The following is a 24,130-nucleotide window of genomic DNA, read 5'->3' as shown; positions in this document are numbered from 1 at the left end:
GTTTATTCAGTCAGGAGTACAGCATAGCCTATTGGCCTAGTGTTTGTTTATTCAGTCAGGAGTACAGCCTATTGGTCTAGTGTTTATTTATTCAGTCAGGAGTACAGCCTATTGGCCTAGTGTTTGTTTATTCAGTCAGGAGTACAGCATAGCCTATTGGCCTAGTGTTTGTTTATTCAGTCAGGAGTAAAGCCTATTGGCCTAGTGTTTGTTTATTCAGTCAGGAGTAAAGCCTATTGGCCTAGTGTTTGTTTATTCAGTCAGGAGTACAGCCTATTGGCCTAGTGTTTGTTTATTCAGTCAGGAGTAAAGCCTATTGGCCTAGTGTTCTAGTGTTTCAGGGTTGGTCTACTCATTTCAGGGTTTGATACATGCCCAGAAGATGCCGGTTGCGCTGAGTAAAGCTATGGATTTTGGGTTGTGTTACAGCCTAAATTAAAATGGATAAATTGAGATTGTGTTACTGGCCAACACATGTCAAAGTGGAATTATTTTTTTGTTTTATTAAATTAAAAGCTGAAATGTCTTGAGTCAGTTATTCAACCCCTTTGTTATGATAAACCTAAATAAATTCAGGAATAAAAATTTGCTTAGAAAGTCACATAATGTTGCATGGACTCATTCTGTTGTAATGAACACGATGGGAGACAGAGCTGGTTTCAAGCGCAGGGCGCAGCAGGTGTTTATTGTAAAGGACCACAGGAGGAGGCAGGTAGCTGGGTCCAGGGGCAGGCAGAAGGTCATACACAGGAGGAGGCAGGTAGCTGGGTCCAGGGGCAGGTAGAAGGTCATACACAGGAGGAGGCAGGGAGCTGGGTCCAGGGGCAGGCAGAAGGTCATACACAGGAGGAGGCAGGTAGCTGGGTCCAGGGGCAGGCAGAAGGTCATCCAGGGGCACAGGAGGAGGCAGGTAGCTGGATCCAGGGGCAGGTAGAAGGTCATACACAGGAGGAGGCAGGGAGCTGGGTCCAGGGGCAGGCAGAAGGTCAGTGTTTGTTTATACAGGAGGAGGCAGGTAGCTGGGTCTAGGGGCAGGTAGAAGGTCATACACAGGAGGAGGCAGGGAGCTGGGTCCAGGGGCAGGCAGAAGGTCATACACAGGAGGAGGCAGGTAGCTGGGTCTAGGGGCATGCAGAAGGTCATACACAGGAGGAGGCAGGGAGCTGGGTCCAGGGGCAGGCAGAAGGTCATACACAGGAGGAGGCAGGTAGCTGGGTCTAGGGGCAGGTAGAAGGTCATACACAGGAGGAGGCAGGGAGCTGGGTCCAGGGGCAGGCAGAAGGTCATACACAGGAGGAGGCAGGTAGCTGGGTCTAGGGGCAGGCAGAAGGTCATACACAGGAGGAGGCAGGGAGCTGGGTCCAGGGGCAGGCAGAAGGTCATACACAGGAGGAGGCAGGTAGCTGGGTCTAGGGGCAGGCAGAAGGTCATACACAGGAGGAGGCAGGGAGCTGGGTCCAGGGGCAGGCAGAAGGTCATACACAGGAGGAGGCAGGTAGCTGGGTCCAGGGGCAGGCAGAAGGTCATACACAGGGGTCCAAAGGCAACAGTACAGGCAGGGAGAAGGCGAGTAACGTCGCCCGGGAGATCAGGCAATTGGTTGATAACAGAGAATCTGATAGGCTAAAGTACAGGCAGGGAATAGACAAAAGGCGACGTTCTTTAGGCGGGCAGAAACTATCATACACGGGAAGATTCAATTATGGTGGGAAACCAGCGCTCCGAATACAAGTGCGTCACAAAACAGACCTCAGTGATTGGGTGCAAAGAACTGAACTAAATAGTGTGTGATAATGGCATACAGGTGTGAACAGGTGATTGGGATCTGGAGATGTGTTCAGGGGATCTATGCGTTTGAGAGTGTGAGCTGGAAGCCAATGTTACACTGTGTGTAACATGATTTTAAATGACTACCTCATCTCTGTATCCCACACATACAATTATCAGTAAGGTCCCTCAGTTGAGCAGTGCATTTCAAACAGATTCAACCCCAAAGACAAGGGAGGTTTTCCACTGCCCTGCAAAGAAGGGCACCTATTGGTACACTGTAGATGCGAAAAATCTTTTAAAGCAGACATTAAATATCCCTTTGAGCATGGTGAAGTAATTAATTACACTTTGGATGGTGTTTTCAATACACCCAGTCGTTACAAACATAGGTGTCCTTCCTAACTCAGTTGCTGGAGAGGAAGGAAACCACTCAGGTTAAGGCCAATGGTGACTTTAAAACATTGTTTCATGGTTGTGATATGAGAACTGAGGATGGATCAACAATATTCAAGTTACTCCACAATACTAACCTAAATGACAGTGAAAAGAAGGAAGCCTGTACAGAATAAAAATATTCCAAAACATGCATCCTATTTGCAACAAGACACTAAAGTAATACTTTAAAAAATGTGGCTAAGAAATTAACTGTCTTGAATACAAAGTGTTATGTTTTGGGCAAATCCAATACAACACATTACTGAGTACCACTCTCCATATTTTGATGCATAGTCGTGGCTGCATCATGTTATGGGTATGTTTGTAATCATTAAGGACTGGGGCGTTTTTCAGGATAAAAAAGAAACTGAATGGAGCTAATCACTGGGAAAATCCTAGAGGAAAACCTGGTTCGGTCTGCTTTTCAAAATCACTGGGAGACAAATTCACCTTTCAGCAGGACAATAACCTATAACACAAGCCCAAATATACACTGGTGTTGCTTACCAAGACGAATGCCTAGTTACAGTTTAGACTTAAATCAACTTGAAACTCTATGGCAAGGTATGAAAATGGCTATCCAGCAATGTCACAACCATCGTAAGAAGTGGACCAAAGCGCAGCGTGGTGAGTGTACATATTCCTTTTATAAAGAAAATGACGCTGACAAAATAAACAATACAAAACAACAGTGAAGCTTAAGGGCTATGTGCCACAAACAACATTAACTTCCCACACTGAAAGGAGGGGGGGAAAAGAGCTACCTAAGTATGGTTCCCGATCAGAGACAACGATGGACAGCTGTCCCTGATTGAGAACCACACCCGGCCAAAACATAGAAATAAAGAAACATAGAATGCCCACCCAAATCACACCCTGACCAAAGCAAATAGAGACATTAAAAGGCTCTCTAAGGTCAGGGCGTGACAAGCAATGGATCAACAACCAACTTGACAGAGCTTGAAGAATTTTTAAAATAATGATGTGCAAATATTGTACAATCCAGCTGTGCAAAGCTGTTATAAACATTCCAGACGGTTGTTATAAACATTCCCAGGCGGCTGTTATAACCATTCCCAGGCGGCTGTTATAACCATTCCCAGGCGGCTGTTATAAACATTCCCAGGCGGCTGTTATAAACATTCCCAGGCGGCTGTTATAACCATTCACAGGCGGCTGTTATAACCATTCACAGGCGGCTGTTATAAACATTCACAGGCGGCTGTTATAAACATTCCCAGGCGGCTGTTATAAACATTCCCAGGCGGCTGTTATAACCATTCCCAGGCGGCTGTTATAAACATTCCCAGGCGGCTGTTATAAACATTCCCAGGCGGCTGTTATAACCATTCCCAGGCGGCTGTTATAACCATTCCCAGGCGGCTGTTATAACCATTCCCAGGCGGCTGTTATAACCATTCCCAGGCGGCTGTTATAACCATTCCCAGGCGGCTGTTATAAACATTCCCAGGCGGCTGTTATAAACATTCACAGGCGGCTGTAATCACTGCCAAATGTTATTCTAACGTGTTGACTCCGTATTTCATTTTCATTAAATTTGCAAACATTTCTAAAAACATGTTTTCACTTTGTCATTATGTGGTATTGTGATGTCATTATGGGGGATTGTGATGTCATTATGGGTTATTGTGTATAGATGGGTGAATAATAAATACTTAATCCATTTTGAATTCAGGCTGCAAGACAACAACATGTTTCGCTTAGGCTATAAAAACATGACCTTATGTTTCCTCTGGCCCAGATGCGATCAGAGTGCATAGGTTTCACCAGGTTACCTGCTGCTGTGGTTGTTATCAGTAGGCCACAGCTGATCAGACTGAAGCACACACTCATATGACTTGAAAAGCAGAAATCTCTTACGCCACACTACTCCTCAGACTCTCCTTCATATCTCGTTGTGGGAATAGGGCCATAGATTTCCTCTTTCCTCACTAATCTCTCCAGCCGTCTTCTCTCTCTCTCCCATTGATCAGGCTAGCCAGGTGGTGGCACGAGACCAGGTTTCAGGGAGGGAGGAAGGGAGGAAGGGAGTCATGTGTTGCCCAGACCTGGCTATTCATGATCATTTTCTAACACTTTACCTGGGCTTGATTGAGGTTGCAATGGAGACAAAAGAATACTCACAAAAATCTGCCACTCCAGGCAGGCTAAAACAAACCCCGCCCAACTGCCACTCCAGACAGGCTAAAACAAACCCCGCCCATCTGCCACTCCAGACAGGCTAAAACAAACCCCGCCCAACTGCCACTCCAGACAGGCTAAAACAAACCCCGCCCATCTGCCACTCCAGACTGGCTAAAACAAACCCCACCCATCTGGCATTCCAGACAGGCTTAAACAAACCCCGCCCATCTGCCACTCCAGACAGGCTAAAACAAACCCTGCCCATCTGCCACTCCAGACAGGCTAAAACAAACCCCGCCCATCTGCCACTCCAGACAGGCTAAAACAAACCCCGCCCATCTGCCACTCCAGACAGGCTAAAACAAACCCCGCCCATCTGCCACTCCAGACAGGCTAAAACAAACCCCGCCCATCTGCCACTCCAGACAGGCTAAAACAAACCCCGCCCATCTGCCACTCCAGACAGGCTAAAACAAACCCCGCCCATCTGCCTCTCCAGACAGGCTAAAACAAACCCCGCCCATCTGCCTCTCCAGACAGGCTAAAACAAACCCCGCCCATCTGGCATTCCAGACAGGCTTAAACAAACCCCGCCCATCTGCCACTCCAGACAGGCTAAAACAAACCCCGCCCATCTGCCACTCCAGACAGGCTAAAACAAACCCCGCCCATCTGCCACTCCAGACAGGCTTAAACAAACCCCGCCCATCTGGCATTCCAGACAGGCTAAAACAAACCCCGCCCATCTGCCACTCCAGACAGGCTAAAACAAACCCCGCCCATCTGCCACTCCAGACAGGCTAAAACAAACCCCGCCCATCTGCCATTCCAGACAGGCTAAAACAAACCCCGCCCATCTGCCACTCCAGACAGGCTAAAACATTTTTTTTTAATATAAATTAAATATATTTTTTAAATATTTCTAATAGTATTTGAACCCAGGTCTGGTGTTGTTTTCCCTGTGGCAAAGTGCTCGTACTCTTCCTTCCGTTCTTAGGCCTATACATAGGGTCTAGGGTCAGCAAGGGTACAGGTTCAGCAAGGGTACAGGTTATCTTATTATTATTATTATTATTATTCTGATGTAATATGAGTTGGTTATTGGTATTGGTATGGTATTGGAGTATTTGTGCGTTTTCTAACATGCTTTTAGACACATTTTTGTAAATAATTGTAGTCAATGGAAAGTAATGACAAAATGTGCCCAATTGCTCTTGTAGTGGAATTATAGTACTCAAAAGGAGAGTCTTTTAGATTTCTTCAAAACAATCTAACTTTATTATTTAATTACTTCAGTAATGGAGCCAGTCAGTAATCAACCCTGGAGGTGATCACTGAACTCTATGAGCAGATTTGAGCCACAGCATTTTACATCACCCCATTTTATAGCAATGTCCATCCTCCTGGATGTTCATGACAAACAACAGATGTATGGAATGGGTCTCAAGGTTACTAATAATTCACAGCAAATAGTATCTGCTGTAAATACTTTCCCCGTTGTGTAGAGACCAGGGTCTGGCCCCCCAACTCCATACTGGCAGCATCCCCCCTGGTACCCCAGTACAGAAACATTAACCCATGCTATGGAATGACGTATCACCCAAATACATGGTAAATCTTCCAGAGGCCCATCCTCAGTAGAACACACACAGGTGAGCATTCTAACAGCCCTTTTATTCTGTTGCATAAAACAACCATTTGATGCAATAACAGCATTACAACATAATCTTGTATTTTCCACCATACTCTGTAATGAAACAAAACATTTAAAAAAAAATGTTTTGGGGATCAACCATAAGCAGAGGGAGTGAAAATAAGGCCACATGAACTTCCCCTTTAATATGAAATGGGATGATTAATTTGCGTGGGACTATGGATCATGGATTATGAGTGTTTACATAAAGGGAAACTAGTACAATATGATAGAATATAACTACTTCTGACTCAACATAACAGCCCTTATTAAGGTATATCTTTACCTCAGATCATAAAACATGACTTTCTGGTAGTATATAAACTTGTTTCAAATGTACAGTAGGTAAACAGGTTGATATTAAAGTAGCTGCCCAGTGTTTACAGATTTCTTAGAAATATATAAAAAAAAAATATATCCCATTTAGCAGACGCTTTTGTCCAAAGCGACTTACAAGTCGGCTGGGGCCACTACTTTTACATATGGGTGGTCCCAGTGGGAATAGAACCCACGACGCTTTGCGTTGCAAGCGCCATGCTCTACCGACTGAGCCACACAGGACGGTAATTAATTACAATCAGAGTGAAATAGTTTTACTTCCAAATGTTCTTTATTAAGTATATTAAAAAGCAGTTATTCTATGTTTGAATGGTGTGCAAGTACTCCAATAGCAGAATGATGTGGCCGTATACCAGTCATTACAAATATTCACGCAAGAAGACCGCTGATTGGCCAGCTCATCCTCCTCTAGACCACTGAGTGGCCAGCTCATCCTCCTCTAGACCGCTGAGTGGCCAGCTCATCCTCCACTAGACCGCTGAGTGGCCAGCTCATCCTCCTCTAGACCGCTGAGTGGCCAGCTCATTCTCCTCTAGACCGCTGAGTGGCCAGCTTATCCTCCTCTAGACCGCTGAGTGGCCAGCTCATCCTCCTCTAGACCGCTGAGTGGCCAGCTCATCCTCCTCTAGACCGCTGAGTGGCCAGCTCATCCTCCTCTAGACCGCTGAGTGGCCAGCTCATCCTCCTCTAGACCGCTGAGTGGCCAGCTCATCCTCCTCTAGACCGCTGAGTGGCCAGCTCATCCTCCTCTAGACCGCTGAGTGGCCAGCTCATCCTCCTCTAGACCGCTGAGTGGCCAGCTCATCCTCCTCTAGACCGCTGAGTGGCCAGCTCATACTCCTCTAGACCAATGATTGGCCAGCTCATCCTCCTATGTAGTATTGCTTCTTACTGATTGAGGAAATAGCAGGGTTCGATACTGCGACCAAAACAGTCTGTCTTGGCAGTGCGACACACATTTTGAATTGGTCACAAGGGTGCCAGTGACATCATTTCTCGTCGCGTTAGTTTTTGTATCGCAATTTGCTTTTACTTTTTTATTATCATAATTTATTCAATCCGGAATGTGCAATTGACCAAAAAAGGTTGTTTCTGAAAAGGAAACAACGATGATATCACAAAGGAAACAACGATGATATCACAAAGGAAACAACGATGATATCACAAAGGAAACAACGATGATATCACAAAGGAAACAACGGCATGTGAATGGGTGTACAGTTTGTGTAGGGCCTATGTCTACCACTTTGTGTATCTGTTCATGATGATAATGATAACCTAACCGGTGTGGTCTACCGCAGTGTATCCGTTAGTGATGATATCACAATACCTCATAATAATGACAAAGCAAACAGGTTTTTAGAAACATTTACTCATATTTATAAATCTGGAAAAAAAGCTTAACAACCCCATTACATTTTACCCCAAAGTTTAGAAGACAAAAGCTAAAAAATGAAATATTGATTTGATGGTTTTATTATAGTTTGTTTTTCTGTTAAAGAAGTGTGGGACATTTTATTTCAGTTTACAAAATTATTTTTCCAAATGTAGTTTTTATTTTAGCTTCAGTTTTCGTTTACTATAATAACCTTAAAGTGGGGTGTGGCCAGTTTGTGTCATGGACAGTGCTTGTGTTCATAGAAACAGACGTGGGTGTGGCCAGTTTGTGTCATGGACAGTGCTTGTGTCCATAGAAACAGACGTGGGTGTGGCCAGTTTGTGTCATGGACAGTGCTTGTACCCATAGAAACAGACCTAGCCTATGTATGAACGTTTACAATGTAGGTCCACGGGGAAAGATACATTTTGGAGAACCAAGGTGACAGATATTGACACATTCAATACCGCCTTGCACACTCTGGCCTGCATCTAGCTGATCTCGGGTGTAATCATTAGTCCAACAGTTGCAAACAAAAGTTTCTATTTTAACAAATTTAGGTATTTTTTTTATCCACGTTTCGTTCAGTTTGCTTCTTATTTAAGAAAAATTTTTCAATATTAACTGCGGAATGAATACACCCCCGATCACACGAAAACAGAGTTGACTTTCATAGCAGCCACAAATAAACAGCATCACTTTTATTGCTGTACACACTCTCCTCTTCTCACTTTTTCCCTTCGCTTGTGAACTTCAGTGGAGAGCACATTAGCTGTCTGTGACCAGGCCAAAAACTGTGGCAGAGCTTGCAAACTATTACGGACTACAAAGGGAAGCCCAGCCGCGAGCTGCCCGATGACGTGAGCCTACCAGACAAGCTAAATTACTTCTATGAGGGCTTCGAGGCCAGCAACACTGAAGCATGCATGAGAGCACCAGCTGTTCTGGACGATCACGCTCTAGCCGATGTGAGTAAGACCTTTAAACAGGTCAACATTCACAAGGCCGCAGTGCCAGACTGATTACCAGGACATATACTCAGATCATGTGCTGACCAACTGGCAAGTGTTTTCACAATCATTTTCTATCTGTCTCTGACCGAGTCTGTAATACCTACATGTTGCACAAATGAACTTTTAACAAGGCACACCTGTTAATTGAAATACTTGATGAATACCTGCTCCAGAGTGCTCAAGACCGGATTCAAAATGGTCGGTAATCTGTTTGTTAACTTGGCTTTCAAAGACCTTATAAGGGCAGGGTAGGATAGATATAGGTCTGTAACAGTTTGGGTCTAGAGTGTCTCCCCCTTTGAAGAGGGGGATGACCGTGGCAGCTTTCCAATCTTTGTGGATCTCAGATGATATGAAAGAGAGGTTGAACAGGCTAGTAATAGGGGTTGCAACAATTTTTGGCAGATAATTTTAGAAAGAGAGGGTCCAGATTGTCTAACCCGGCTGATTTATAAGGGTCCAGATTTTGCAGCTCTTTCAGAACATCAGCTATCTGGATGTGTGTGAAGGATAAATTGTGGGGGCTTTGGCGAGTTGCTGTGGAGGGTCCCGGGCAGTTGACCGGGTAGGGGTAGTCAGATGGAAAGCATGGCCAGCCGTAGAAAATGCTTATTGAAATGCTCTATTATCGTGGATTTATCGGTGGTGACAGTGTTTCCTAGCCTCAGTGCAGTGGTCAGCTGGGAGGAGGTGCTCTTATTCTCCATGAACTTTACAGTGTCCCAGAACCCTTTGGAGTTTGTGCTACAGGTTGCAAATTTCTGTTTGTAAAAGCTAGCCTTAGCTTTTCTAACTGCCGGTGTATGTTGGTTCCTAACTTCCCTGAAAAGTTGCATATCACAGGGGCTCTCCGATGCTAATACAGTACGCCACAGGATGTTTTTGTGCTGATCTGTTCCTGGTTCTACATTTTTTTGAATGGGGCATGCGTAATTTAAGCTGAGGTTAGCACTTTTAATGAATACCCAGGCATCCGCTACTGACAGAATGAGGTCAATATCCTTCCAGGATACCTGGGCCAGGTCGATTAGAAAGGCCTGCTCGCTGAAGTGTTTTAGGGAGCGTTTGACAGTGATGAGGGGCACAGACCTTGATAGTATGGCAGAACTCTGCAGGCTATCTCTGCAGTAGATTGCAACTCCGCCCCCTTTGGCAGTTCTATCTTGTTGGAAAATGTCATAGTTAGGGATGTACATTTCAGAATTTTTGGTGTTCTTCCTAAGCCAGGATTCAGACACGGCTAGAACATCCGGGTTGGCAGAGTGTGCTAAAGCAGAGAATAAAACAAACTTAGGGAGGAGGCTTCTAATGTTAACTTGCATGAAACCAAGGCTTTTACGGTTACAGAAGTCAACACATGATAGCACCTGGGGAATGGGAGTGGAGCTAGACACTGCAGGGCCTGGATTCACCTCCACATCACCAGAGGAACAGAGGAGGAGTAGGATAAGGGTACGGCTAAAGGCTATAACAACTGGTTGTCTAGTGCGTTCGGAACAGAGAGTAAAAGGAGCAGGTTTCTGGGCACGGTAGAATAGATTCAAGGTATAATGTACAGACCAGGCTATGGTAGAATGTGAGTACAGTGGAGGTAAACCTAGGCATTAAGTGACAATGAGAGAGGTATTGTTTCCAGAGATACCATTTAAAGCAGGTGAGGTCACCGTATGTGTGGGAGGTGGAACAAAAGGGGTAGCTAAGGCATATTGAGCAGGGCTAGAGGCTCTAAAGTGAAACAAGACAATCACTAACCAAAACAGCAATGGACAAGGCATATTGACATTAGGGAGAGGTAGGCGTAGCCGAGTGATCATGGGATCTAGTGAGTAGCTAGGCGGGCTGGAGACACGTCGATTCAGACAGCTAGCGGGCCGGGGATAGCGACGGAGGAGTCAGTTGAAGCCCCCTCGGGCGGTTACGTTGGCAGACCAGTCGTGATGGATCGGCAGGGCCCAGTGTATTAAAAGGGTCCAGGCCAATTGGCAAAATAGATATTGTAGCCCAAGAAAATTGGCTCATGGACCTCTTCAGCTAACTGTCCGATATGCTCTAGACAGCTAGCGTTCCGTGGCTAGCAGATGGGCATTCAGGGGACGTTGCGAGGTAGGAGCCTGTTCAGAACCCCCTCGGGCGGAGGGGGTTCTCAACATAGAAAATAGAGAATCACCATCACAATTCTCTCTCTTTTCCACCACTGTACTCTGTATATGAGAGTTTTTAGTCAACAGATGGTTCAAAATTAATAAAGTATAGAGGAGCCCTGGTGGGAAACATGCTGAGGTTTGGAGAAAAACACGATGTCATTTCATGTCAATCTCTTTTCTCCTGCTTTCTCTCTCCCTCTCTTTCTCTGGCTTCCAGGTGGATGTCTTAAAGCATGAATAACCTGGGACCTCCGATGAGGCAAGCCAAGTGAGTAACACACACACACTAGGACGTGGAATTGCCATATATGTCTGCAGCAGAGGGACAGGGAGAGAGCCTGCAGCAGAGGGACAGGGAGAGAGCCTGCAGCAGAGGGACAGGGAGAGAGCCTGCAGCAGAGGGACAGGGAGAGAGCCTGCAGCAGAGGGACAGGGAGAGAGCCTGCAGCAGAGGGACAGGGAGAGAGCCTGCCGCAGAGGGACAGGGAGAGAGCCTCAACTTCAAATAATATTTTTGCAGGAATCTCCTTGCGAATGATTTTGCCGAAGATTGTATCACCAGGGAGAGAGGGAGAGAGCCTGCAGCAGAGGGACAGGGAGAGAGCCTGCAGCAGACGAGGGGTCTGGTAGACGAGGGGTCTGGTAGACGAGGGGTCTGGTAGACTAGGGGTCTAGGGGCCTCTCTCTCTCTTTCTCTCTCCTTCTTTGTCTGTACCCCCCCTCTCTCCCTCTCTCTCCCTCTGTCTCGCACTCTCTCTCTCCAGTCCACTCCCACACTTCCCCTCTCTCTTCCCTCTCTCTCCAAAGTCCCTCCCACACTTCATCTTCCTCTCTCTCCAATGTCCACTCCCACACTTCACCTCCCTCTCTCTCCAAAGTCCACTCTCACACTTACCCTCTCTCTCTCCCCAAAGTCCACTCCCACACTTCACCTCCTCTCTCTCCAAAGTCCACTCCCACACTTCCCTCTCTCTCTCCATGTCCACTCCCACACTTCCCCCTCTCTCTCCTCCCTCTCTCTCCAAGTCCCCTCCCACACTTCCACCCCTCTCTCTCCAAGTCCCCTCCTACACTTCCACCCCTCTCTCTCCCCCCAAAGGACCTCCCACACTTCCCCTCTCTCTCTCTCCAAGTCCACTCCCACACTTCCCCCCTCTCTCCCCAGTCCACTCCCACACTTCCCCCCTCTCCCCAAGTCTCCCACACTCTCTCTCCAAGTCCCCTCCCACACTTCCACCCCTCTCTCTCCAAGTCCCCTCCCACACTTCCACCTCCTCTCCAAGTCCCCTCCCACACTTCCACCCCCTCTCTCTCCAAGTCCCCTCCCACACTTCCACCCCCCTCTCCAAGTCCCCTCCCACACTCCCCTCCCCCTCTCTCTCCAAGTCCCCTCCCACACTTCCACCCCTCTCTCTCCCCTCCCACACCCCTCTCTCTCCAAGTCCCCTCCCACACTTCCAGTCCCCCCCTTCTCTCTCCAAGTCCCCTCCCACACTTCCACCCCTCTCTCTCCAAGTCCCCTCCCACACTTCCACCCCCTCTCTCCCTCCCACACTTCCACCCCTCTCTCTCCAAGTCCCCTCCCACACTTCCACCCCCTCTCCAAGTCCCCTCCCCCTCTCTCTCTAAGTCCCCTCCCCACACTTCCCCCCCTCTCTCTCCAAGTCCCCTCCCACACTTCCCCTCTCTCCCACCCCTCACTTCCAAGTCCACCCCTCTCTCTCCCCCTCCCACACTTCCATCCCCCCTCCAAGTCCCCTCCCACACTTCCACCCCCTCTCTCCCCCTCCCCCACACTTCCCCCTCTCTCTCCAAGTCCCCTCCCACACTTCCACCCCTCTCTCTCCAAGTCCCCTCCCACACTCTCTCCAAGTCCCACACTTCCACCCCCCTCTCTCCAAGTCCCCTCCCACACTTCCCCCTCTCTCTCCAAGTCCCTCCCACACTTCCACCCCTCTCTCTCCAAGTCCCCTCCCACTTCCCCCCTCTCTCCCCAAGTTCCCACACTTCCACCCCTCTCTCTCCAAGTCCCCTCCCACACTTCCACCCCTCTCTCCCCAAGTCCCCTCCCACACTTCCACCCATCTCTCTCTCCAAGTCCCCTCCCACACTTCCACCCCTCTCTCTCCAAGTCCCCTCCCACACTTCCCCCCCTCTCTCCTCCCCAAGTCCCCACACCTCTCTCCCCCTCTCTCTCCCCCTCTCTCTCCAAGTCCCCACCCCTCTCTCCCCCTCTCCTCCAAGTCCCCACCCCTCTCTCCCCCTCTCTCTCCAAGTCCCCACCCCCACTCCCCCTCTCTCTCCAAGTCCCCTTCCACACTCCCACCCCTCTCCCCCTCTCTCTCCAAGTCCCCACCCCTCTCTCCCCCTCTCTCTCCAAGTCCCCTCCCAACACTTCCACTCTCCAAGTCCCCTCCCACACTTCCACCCCTCTCTCTCCAAGTCCCCTCCCACACCCACCTCTCTCTCCAAGTCCCCACCCCCTCTCTCCCCCTCTCTCTCCAAGTCCCCCACCCCTCTCCCCCTCTCTCTCCCCTCTCCAAGTCCCCACCCCTCTCTCCCCCTCTCTCTCCACCCCTCTCTCCCCCCTCTCTCTCCAAGTCCCCCCCACCTCCCACCCCTCCCCCTCTCCCCCTCTCTCTCCAAGTCCCCACCCCTCTCTCCCCCCTCTCTCCAAGTCCCCTCCCACACTCCCACCCCCTCTCCCCCTCTCTCTCCAAGTCCCCTCCCACCCTTCCCTCTCCAAGTCCCCACCCCTCTCTCCCCCTCTCTCTCCAAGTCCCCTCCCACACTTCCTCCCCCCTCTCCCCCTCTCTCTCCAAGTCCCCTCCCCACTCCCACCCCCTCTCTCCCCCTTCCCCCCCTCTCTCTCCAAGTCCCCTCCCACCCTTCCACCCCCTCTCTCCAAGTCTCTCTCCAAGTCCCCTCCCACACTCCACCCCTCTCTCCCCCCTCTCTCCCGTCCCCACCCCTCTCTCCCCCTCTCTCCCAAGTCCCCACCCCCTCTCCCCCTCTCTCCAAGTCCCCACCCTCTCCTCCAAGTCCCCTCCCCACTTCCACCCCCTCTCTCCAAGTCCCCTCCCACACTTCCACCCCCTCTCTCCAAGTCCCCTCCCACACTTCCACCCTCTCTCCAAGTCCCCTCCCCACACTTCCACCCCTCTCTCTCCAAGTCCCCTCCCACACTTCCACCCTCTCTCTCCAAGTCCCCTCCCACACTTCCACCCCTCTCTCTCCAAGTCCCCTCCCACACCTCTCTCTCCAAGTCCCCTCCCACACTTCCACCCCTCTCTCCCCCCTCTCTCTCCAAGTCCCCTCCCACACTTCCACCCCTCTCTCTCCAAGTCCCCTCCCACACTTCCACCCCTCTCTCTCCAAGTCCCCACCCCTCTCCCCCTCTCTCTCCAAGTCCCCACACCTCTCTCCCCCTCTCTCTCCCTCTCTCTCCAAGTCCCCACCCCTCTCTCCCCCCTCTCTCCAAGTCCCCACCCCTCTCTCCCCCTCTCTCTCCAAGTCCCCACCCCTCTCTCCCCCCCTCTCTCCAAGTCCCCTTCCACACTCCCACCCCCCCTCTCTCCAAGTCCCCTCCCACACTCCCACCCCTCTCTCCCCCTCTCTCTCCAAGCCCCCTCCCACACTTCCACCCCTCTCTCCCCCCTCTCTCTCCAAGTCCCCACCCCCTCTCCCCCTCTCTCTCCAAGTCCCCTCCCACACTCCCACCCCTCTCTCCCCCTCTCTCCCCCCTCTCTCTCCAAGTCCCCTCCCACACTTCCACCCCTCTCTCACCCCTCTCTCTCCAAGTCCCCACCCTCTCTCCCCCTCTCTCTCCAAGTCCCCACCCCTCTCTCCCACCCCCCTCCAAGTCCCCACCCCTCTCTCCCCCCCTCTCTCCAAGTCCCCTCCCACACTTCCACCCCTCTATCTCCAAGTCCCCTCCCACACTTCCACCCCCTCTCTCCAAGTCCCCTCCCACACTTCCACCCCTCTCTCTCCAAGTCCCCTCCCACACTTCCACCCCTCTCTCTCCAAGTCCCCTCCCACACTTCCACCCCTCTCTCTCCAAGTCCCCTCCCACACTTCCACCCCCTCTCTCCCCAAGTCCCCTCCCACACTTCCACCCCCTCTCTCTCCAAGTCCCCTCCCACACTTCCACCCCCTCTCTCCAAGTCCCCACCCCTCTCTCCCCCTCTCTCTCCAAGTCCCCACCCCCTCTCTCCCCCTCTCTCTCCAAGTCCCCACCCCCTCTCCAAGTCCCCACCCCACTCTCCCCCCTCTCTCCAAGTCCCCCCCACACTCTCCCCCTCTCTCTCCAAGTCTCTCCCCCTCCTCCAAGTCCCCCACTCTCTCCCCCCTCTCTCTCCCAAGTCCCCACCCCTCTCTCTCCAAGTCCCCACCCCTCTCTCTCCAAGTCCCCACCTCTCTCCCCCCTCTCTCCAAGTCCCCACCCACTCCCCCCTATCTCTCCAAGTCCCCTCCACACTCCCACCCCCCCCCCCCTCTCTCCAAGTCCCCACCCCCTCTCTCCCCCCCCTCCCACCCTTCCACCCCTCTCTCCCCCAAGTCCCCACCCCTCTCTCCCCCCTCTCTCCAAGTCCCCTCCCACACTCCCACCCCCTCTCCCCCTCTCTCTCCAAGTCCCCCTCTCTCCAAGTCCCCACCCCTCTCTCTCCAAGTCCCCTCCCACACTCCCACCCCTCTCTCCCCCCCTCTCTCTCCAAGTCCCCCCCTCCCCCCCCTCTCTCTCCAAGTCCCCCCCCCTCTCTCTCCCCCCTCTCTCCCCCTCTCTCTCCAAGTCCACCCCCTCTCCCCCTCTCTCTCCAAGTCCCCTCCCACACTCCCACCCCCTCTCTCCCCCCTCTCCTCCAAGTCCCCACCTCTCTCTCCAAGTCCCCACCCCCTCTCTCTCCAAGTCCCCACCCCTCTCTCTCCCCCCTCTCTCTCCCCCTCTCTCTCCAAGTCCCCACCCCCTCTCCCCCTATCTCTCCAAGTCCCCCCCACTCCCACCCCTCTCCAAGTCCCCCCCTCTCTCCAAGTCCCCCCTCTCTCCAAGTCCCCACCCCCTCTCTCCAAGTCCCCCCCTCTCTCCCCCCTCTCTCCAAGTCCCCACCCCCTCTCTCTCCCCCTCTCTCTCCAAGTCCCCACCCTCTCTCTCCCCCCCTCTCTCCCCCTCTCTCTCCAAGTCCCCACCCCCTCTCCCCCCTATCTCTCCAAGTCTTCTCACCCCCGGCTTCCACACTCCCACCCCCTCCCCCCTCCCTCCCCCTATCTCTCCAAGTCCCCCCACCCCCTCTCCCCCCCTCTCTCTCCAAGTCCCCCCTCTCTCCCCCCAAGTCCCCTCCCACCCCCTCTCTCCCCCCTCTCTCCAAGTCCCCACCTCTCTCTCCAAGTCCCCTCCCAACTCCCACCCCTCTCTCCCCACTCCCTCTCCAAGTCCCCCCTCTCTCCAAGTCCCCACCTCTCTCTCCCCCTCTCTCCAAGTCCCCCCCCTCTCTCCCCCCTATCTCCAGTCCCCCCCTCTCTCCCCCTCTCCCCAAGTCCCCACCCCTCTCTCCCCCTCTCTCTCCAAGTCCCCACCCCTCTCTCCAAGTCCCCACCCTCTCTCCCCCTCTCTCCAAGTCCCCCCTCTCTCCAGGGAGGAGAGAGACCCTATCTCTCAAGTCCCCACCCTCTCTCCCCCCTCTCTCTCTGGGCCATCTGGTCAGTATATCAGACAGTCTTCCAGTGCTGTCCATTCTGGGACTCTAGCTGGGACTCTAGCTGGGACTCTAGCTGGGACTCTGACTGTATCAGACTGATTAGGAATAGATAGTGTTTGTAGCACATTGTGATACTGATATTAGGAAGAGCTGGAGAAAAAAGTTTGAAGCGATGAAGGGCAGACAACGTAACCCTGGTAACTCCTCATCCTCCTTCTGCTCTTCTTCTCTCTGCAGTGGGGTGGCCAGATCTGACAGCAAGATGGGTGCCAAGGCTCTATACGGTAAGATATGGACCGGAGCATGTTTGTGTGCACGTGTGTTTATGCTAAGATATGGAGGGGTTTACTACGCCGTGTGTGTGTGTGTGTGTGTGTGTTTTTTTTGAACTGTGTTTTATGATAATTTATACTATAGTTACTCATTAGCATGTGATCTTACCTGTGGCCTTAGCATTAATATGAGAGTATGAGTCAAATACCTGGTAATGGTTTGGTTTGGAACAGATTCCAGAAAGGACCTTTTATTTATTAGTTCATTAAGTATTTATAAGATTACTGATTGTTAATGATTTTAAATTGCCGGCCCAAAAAAATCTCCATTAAAAACTGTGTAAATGTACAGATCTACCCAGCATTGTTGAGTGGAATCATAAGAATTGTCAATCCACTAACTAGATAACTGTCAGCCTTTTCTATTTCTTACTTGTGTATTTTTAACTTATGTCTTTATTTTTTAAAGCTTGTTGGTTAAGGGCTTATAAGAAAGCAGTTCATGGTAAGGTTGTATTTGGCACATGTGACAAATAACATTTAAGTTTATTTTTTTTGATTTTGTAAGTCAGGCCCTATTGGTAACATTTGCATGCAATGCAAAAAGATTGAGAGAATAGGGAATGTTTTTCCTAAACGAATAAAGGATTTTGGTAACAGAACTTTTCTGTTTGAAATGACTGTGATTATGTTGCACCTTCAGCAACTTGGACAGAGAGACACAACATTATAAACACTGTGGTGGTCTCTAGCAGGGAGTAGAGAGACAACACTATAAACACTGTGGTGGTCTCTGTAGCAGGGAGGAGAGAGAGACAACACTATAAACACTGTGGTGGTCTCTGTAGCAGGGAGGAGAGAGAGACACACTATAAACACTGTGGTGGTCTCTGTAGCAGGGAGGAGAGAGAGAACACACTATAAACACTGTGGTGGTCTCTGTAGCAGGGAGGAGAGAGAGACAACACTATAAACACTGTGGTGGTCTCTGTAGCAGAGGAGGAGAGAGAGACAGACACTATAAACACTGTGGTGGTCTCTGTAGCAGGGAGGAGAGAGAGACAACACTATAAACACTGTGGTGGTCTCTGCAGCAGGGAGGAGAGAGACAACACTATAAACACTGTGGTGGTCTCTGTAGCAGGGAGGAGAGAGAGACAGCACTATAAACACTGTGGTGGTCTCTGTAGCAGGGAGGAGAGAGAGACAGCACTATAAACACTGTGGTGGTCTCTGTAGCAGGGAGGAGAGAGAGACAACACTATAAACACTGTGGTGGTCTCTGTAGCAGGGAGGAGAGAGAGACAACACTATAAACACTGTGGTGGTCTCTGCAGCAGGGAGGAGAGAGAGACAACACTATAAACACTGTGGTGGTCTCTGTAGCAGGGAGGAGAGAGACAACACTATAAACACTGTGGTGGTCTCTGCAGCAGGGACTGTGGTGGTCTCTGTAGCAGAGAGACAACACTATAAACACTGTGGTGGTCTCTGCAGCAGGGAGGAGAGAGAGACAACACTATAAACACTGTGGTGGTCTCTGTAGCAGGGAGGAGAGAGAGACAACACTATAAACACTGTGGTGGTCTCTGTAGCAGGGAGGAGAGAGAGACAGCACTATAAACACTGTGGTGGTCTCTGCAGCAGGGAGGAGAGAGAGACAACACTATAAACACTGTGGTGGTCTCTGTAGCAGGGAGGAGAGAGAGACAGCACTATAAACACTGTGGTGGTCTCTGTAGCAGGGAGGAGAGAGAGACAACACTATAAACACTGTGGTGGTCTCTGTAGCAGGGAGGAGAGAGACAACACTATAAACACTGTGGTGACTGCAGCAGGGGGAGGAGAGACACAACACTATAAACACTGTGGTGGTCTCTGTAGCAGGGAGGAGAGAGAGACAGCACTATAAACACTGTGGTGGTCTCTGTAGCAGGGAGGAGAGAGACAACACTATAAACACTGTGGTGGTCTCTGTAGCAGGGAGGAGAGAGACAGCACTATAAACACTGTGGTGGTCTCTGTAGCAGGGAGGAGAGAGAGACAACACTATAAACACTGTGGTGGTCTCTGTAGCAGGGAGGAGAGAGAGACAACACTATAAACACTGTGGTGGTCTCTGTAGCAGGGAGGAGAGAGACAACACTATAAACACTGTGGTGGTCTCTGTAGCAGGGAGGAGAGAGAGACAACACTATAAACACTGTGGTGGTCTCTGCAGCAGGGAGGAGAGAGAGACAACACTATAAACACTGTGGTGGTCTCTGTAGCAGGGAGGAGAGAGAGACAACACTATAAACACTGTGGTGGTCTCTGTAGCAGGGAGGAGAGAGAGACAACACTATAAACACTGTGGTGGTCTCTGTAGCAGGGAGGAGAGAGAGACAACACTATAAACACTGTGGTGGTCTCTGTAGCAGGGAGGAGAGAGACAACACTATAAACACTGTGGTGGTCTCTGACAGACAACACTATAAACACTGTGGTGGTCTCTGTAGCAGGGAGGAGAGAGAGACAACACTATAAACACTGTGGTGGTCTCTGTAGCAGGGAGGAGAGAGAGACAGCACTATAAACACTGTGGTGGTCTCTGTAGCAGGGAGGAGAGAGACAACACTATAAACACTGTAGCAGGGAGGAGAGAGACAACACTATAAACACTGTGGTGGTCTCTGTAGCAGGGAGGAGAGAGAGACAGCACTATAAACACTGTGGTGGTCTCTGTAGCAGGGAGGAGAGAGAGACAACACTATAAACACTGTGGTGGTCTCTGTAGCAGGGAGGAGAGAGAGACAACACTATAAACACTGTGGTGGTCTCTGTAGCAGGGAGGAGAGAGAGACAACACTATAAACACTGTGTTGGTCTCTGTAGCAGGGAGGAGAGAGCAACACTATAAACAGAGACAGCACTATAAACACTGTGGTGGTCTCTGTAGCAGGGAGGAGAGAGAGACAGCACTATAAACACTGTGGTGGTCTCTGTAGCAGGGAGGAGAGAGAGACAGCACTATAAACACTGTGGTGGTCTCTGTAGCAGGGACAACACTATAAACACTGTGGTGGTCTCTGGAGGGGGAGAGACAACACTATAAACACTGTGGTGGTCTCTGTAGCAGGGAGGAGAGAGAGACAACACTATAAACACTGTGGTGGTCTCTGTAGCAGGGAGGAGAGAGAGACAACACTATAAACACTGTGGTGGTCTCTGGCAGGGGGGAGAGAGAGAGACAACACTATAAACACTGTGGTGGTCTCTGTAGCAGGGAGGAGAGAGAGACAGCACTATAAACACTGTGGTGGTCTCTGTAGCAGGGAGGAGAGAGAGACAACACTATAAACACTGTGGTGGTCTCTGTAGCAGGGAGGAGAGAGAGACAACACTATAAACACTGTGGTGGTCTCTGTAGCAGGGAGGAGAGAGAGACAACACTATAAACACTGTGGTGGTCTCTGTAGCAGGGAGGAGAGAGACAACACTATAAACACTGTGGTGGTCTCTGTAGCAGGGAGGAGAGAGAGACAACACTATAAACACTGTGGTGGTCTCTGTAGCAGGGAGGAGAGAGAGACAACACTATAAACACTGTGGTGGTCTCTGTAGCAGGGAGGAGAGAGACAACACTATAAACACTGTGGTGGTCTCTGTAGCAGGGAGGAGAGAGAGACAACACTATAAACACTGTGGTGGTCTCTGTAGCAGGGAGGAGAGAGAGACAACACTATAAACACTGTGGTGGTCTCTGTAGCAGGGAGGAGAGAGAGACAACACTATAAACACTGTGGTGGTCTCTGCAGGGAGGAGAGAGAGACAACACTATAAACACTGTGGTGGTCTCTGGCAGGGAGGAGAGAGACAACACTATAAACACTGTGGTGGGAGGGAGGAGAGAGACAGCACTATAAACACTGTGGTGGTCTCTGTAGCAGGGAGGAGAGAGAGACAACACTATAAACACTGTGGTGGTCTCTGTAGCAGGGAGGAGAGAGAGACAACACTATAAACACTGTGGTGGTCTCTGTAGCAGGGAGGAGAGAGAGACAACACTATAAACACTGTGGTGGTCTCTGTAGCAGGGAGGAGAGAGAGACAACACTATAAACACTGTGGTGGTCTCTGTAGCAGGGAGGAGAGAGAGACAACACTATAAACACTGTGGTGGTCTCTGTAGCAGGGAGGAGAGAGAGACAACACTATAAACACTGTGGTGGTCTCTGTAGCAGGGAGGAGAGAGAGACAACACTATAAACACTGTGGTGGTCTCTGTAGCAGGGGAGGAGAGAGAGACAACACTATAAACACTGTGGTGGTCTCTGCAGGGAGGAGAGAGAGACAACACTATAAACAGTCTCTGGAGGAGAGAGAGACAACACTATAAACACTGTGGTGGTCTCTGTAGCAGGGAGGAGAGAGAGACAACACTATAAACACTGTGGTGGTCTCTGTAGCAGGGAGGAGAGAGAGACAACACAGGGAGGAGAGAGAGACAACACTATAAACACTGTGGTGGTCTCTGCAGCAGGGAGGAGAGAGAGACAACACTATAAACACTGTGGTGGTCTCTGCAGCAGGGAGGAGAGAGAGACAACACTATAAACACTGTGGTGGTCTCTGTAGCAGGGAGGAGAGAGAGACAACACTATAAACACTGTGGTGGTCTCTGTAGCAGGGAGGAGAGAGAGACAACACTATAAACACTGTGGTGGTCTCTGTAGCAGGGAGGAGAGAGACAACACTATAAACACTGTGGTGGTCTCTGTAGCAGGGAGGAGAGAGAGACAACACTATAAACACTGTGGTGGTCTCTGTAGCAGGGAGGAGAGAGACAGCACTATAAACACTGTGGTGGTCTCTGCAGCAGGGAGGAGAGAGAGACAACACTATAAACACTGTGGTGGTCTCTGTAGCAGGGAGGAGAGAGAGACAGCACTATAAACACTGTGGTGGTCTCTGTAGCAGGGAGGAGAGAGAGACAACACTATAAACACTGTGGTGGTCTCTGTAGCAGGGAGGAGAGAGAGACAACACTATAAACACTGTGGTGGTCTCTGTAGCAGGGAGGAGAGAGAGACAACACTATAAACACTGTGGTGGTCTCTGTAGCACTGTGGTGGGAGGGAGGAGAGAGACAACACTATAAACACTGTGGTGGTCTCTGTAGCAGGGAGGAGAGAGACAACACTATAAACACTGTGGTGGTCTCTGTAGCAGGGAGGAGAGAGAGACAACACTATAAACACTGTGGTGGTCTCTGTAGCAGGGAGGAGAGAGAGACAACACTATAAACACTGTGGTGGTCTCTGTAGCAGGGAGGAGAGAGAGACAACACTATAAACACTGTGGTGGTCTCTGTAGCAGGGAGGAGAGAGAGACTATAAACACTAGACAACACTATAAACACTGTGGTGGTCTCTGTAGCAGGGAGGAGAGAGAGACAACACTATAAACACTGTGGTGGTCTCTGTAGCAGGGAGGAGAGAGAGACAACACTATAAACACTGTGGTGGTCTCTGTAGCAGGGAGGAGAGAGAGACAACACTATAAACACTGTGGTGGTCTCTGTAGCAGGGAGGAGAGAGAGACAACACTATAAACACTGTGGTGGTCTCTGTAGCAGGGAGGAGAGAGAGACAACACTATAAACACTGTGGTGGTCTCTGTAGCAGGGAGGAGAGAGAGACAGCACTATAAACACTGTGGTGGTCTCTGTAGCAGGGAGGAGAGAGAGACAACACTATAAACACTGTGGTGGTCTCTGTAGCAGGGAGGAGAGAGAGACAACACTATAAACACTGTGGTGGTCTCTGTAGCAGGGAGGAGAGAGAGACAACACTATAAACACTGTGGTGGTCTCTGTAGCAGGGAGGAGAGAGAGACAACACTATAAACACTGTGGTGGTCTCTGTAGCTGTGTGGAGAGAGACAACACTATAAACACTGTGGTGGTCTCTGTAGCAGGGAGGAGAGAGAGACAGCACTATAAACACTGTGGTGGTCTCTGTAGCAGGGAGGAGAGAGAGACAGCACTATAAACACTGTGGTGGTCTCTGTAGACAACACTATAAACACTGTGGTGGTCTCTGGAGGGAGAGAGAGACAACACTATAAACACTGTGGTGGTCTCTGTAGCAGGGAGGAGAGAGAGACAACACTATAAACACTGTGGTGGTCTCTGTAGCAGGGACTGTGGTGGTCTCTGGAGAGAGAGACAACACTATAAACACTGTGGTGGTCTCTGTAGCAGGGAGGAGAGAGAGACAACACTATAAACACTGTGGTGGTCTCTGTAGCAGGGAGGAGAGAGAGACAACACTATAAACACTGTGGTGGTCTCTGTAGCAGGGAGGAGAGAGAGACAACACTATAAACACTGTGGTGGTCTCTGTAGCAGGGAGGAGAGAGAGACAACACTATAAACACTGTGGTGGTCTCTGTAGCAGGGAGGAGAGAGAGACAACACTATAAACACTGTGGTGGTCTCTGTAGCAGGGAGGAGAGAGACAACACTATAAACACTGTGGTGGTCTCTGTAGCAGGGAGGAGAGAGAGACAACACTATAAACACTGTGGTGGTCTCTGTAGCAGGGAGGAGAGAGAGACAACACTATAAACACTGTGGTGGTCTCTGTAGCAGGGAGGAGAGAGACAACACTATAAACACTGTGGTGGTCTCTGGCAGGGAGGGAGAGAGACAACACTATAAACACTGTGGTGGTCTCTGTAGCAGGGAGGAGGGAGAGAGACAACACTATAAACACTGTGGTGGTCTCTGTAGCAGGGAGGAGAGAGAGACAACACTATAAACACTGTGGTGGTCTCTGTAGCAGGGAGGAGAGAGAGACAACACTATAAACACTGTGGTGGTCTCTGTAGCAGGGAGGAGAGAGAGACAACACTATAAACACTGTGGTGGTCTCTGTAGCAGGGAGGAGAGAGAGACAACACTATAAACACTGTGGTGGTCTCTGTAGCAGGGAGGAGAGAGAGACAACACTATAAACACTGTGGTGGTCTCTGTAGCAGGGAGGAGAGAGAGACAACACTATAAACACTGTGGTGGTCTCTGTAGCAGGGAGGAGAGAGAGACAACACTATAAACACTGTGGTGGTCTGTGGTGGTCTCTGTAGCAGGGAGGAGAGAGAGACAACACTATAAACACTGTGGTGGTCTCTGTAGCAGGGAGGAGAGAGAGACAACACTATAAACACTGTGGTGGTCTCTGTAGCAGGGAGGAGAGAGAGACA

The 24,130-nt window shown here is 50.3% G+C and overlaps 1 protein-coding gene across 1 annotated transcript in view; it reads left to right on the top strand.

Annotated features, from left to right (window-relative positions):
* LOC135509770 (myelin regulatory factor-like) overlaps nucleotides 1-24,130 on the top strand; it is a 78,097-nt gene that overhangs the window by 14,236 nt on the left and 39,731 nt on the right. The window contains exons 2-3 of the mRNA XM_064930670.1: nucleotides 11,135-11,185; nucleotides 16,851-16,897. Of these exons, the coding sequence (XP_064786742.1) occupies nucleotides 11,151-11,185; nucleotides 16,851-16,897 (82 nt within the window). The 5' untranslated portion in view covers nucleotides 11,135-11,150. The remainder of the gene's footprint in view (nucleotides 1-11,134; nucleotides 11,186-16,850; nucleotides 16,898-24,130) is intronic.

Source organism: Oncorhynchus masou, chromosome 22 (assembly GCF_036934945.1).
Source record: "Oncorhynchus masou masou isolate Uvic2021 chromosome 22, UVic_Omas_1.1, whole genome shotgun sequence".
Lineage (NCBI taxonomy): Eukaryota > Metazoa > Chordata > Actinopteri > Salmoniformes > Salmonidae > Oncorhynchus > Oncorhynchus masou.
Note: the sequence above shows the minus strand (reverse complement) of the source record. Positions and strands in the feature narration are given on the sequence as shown.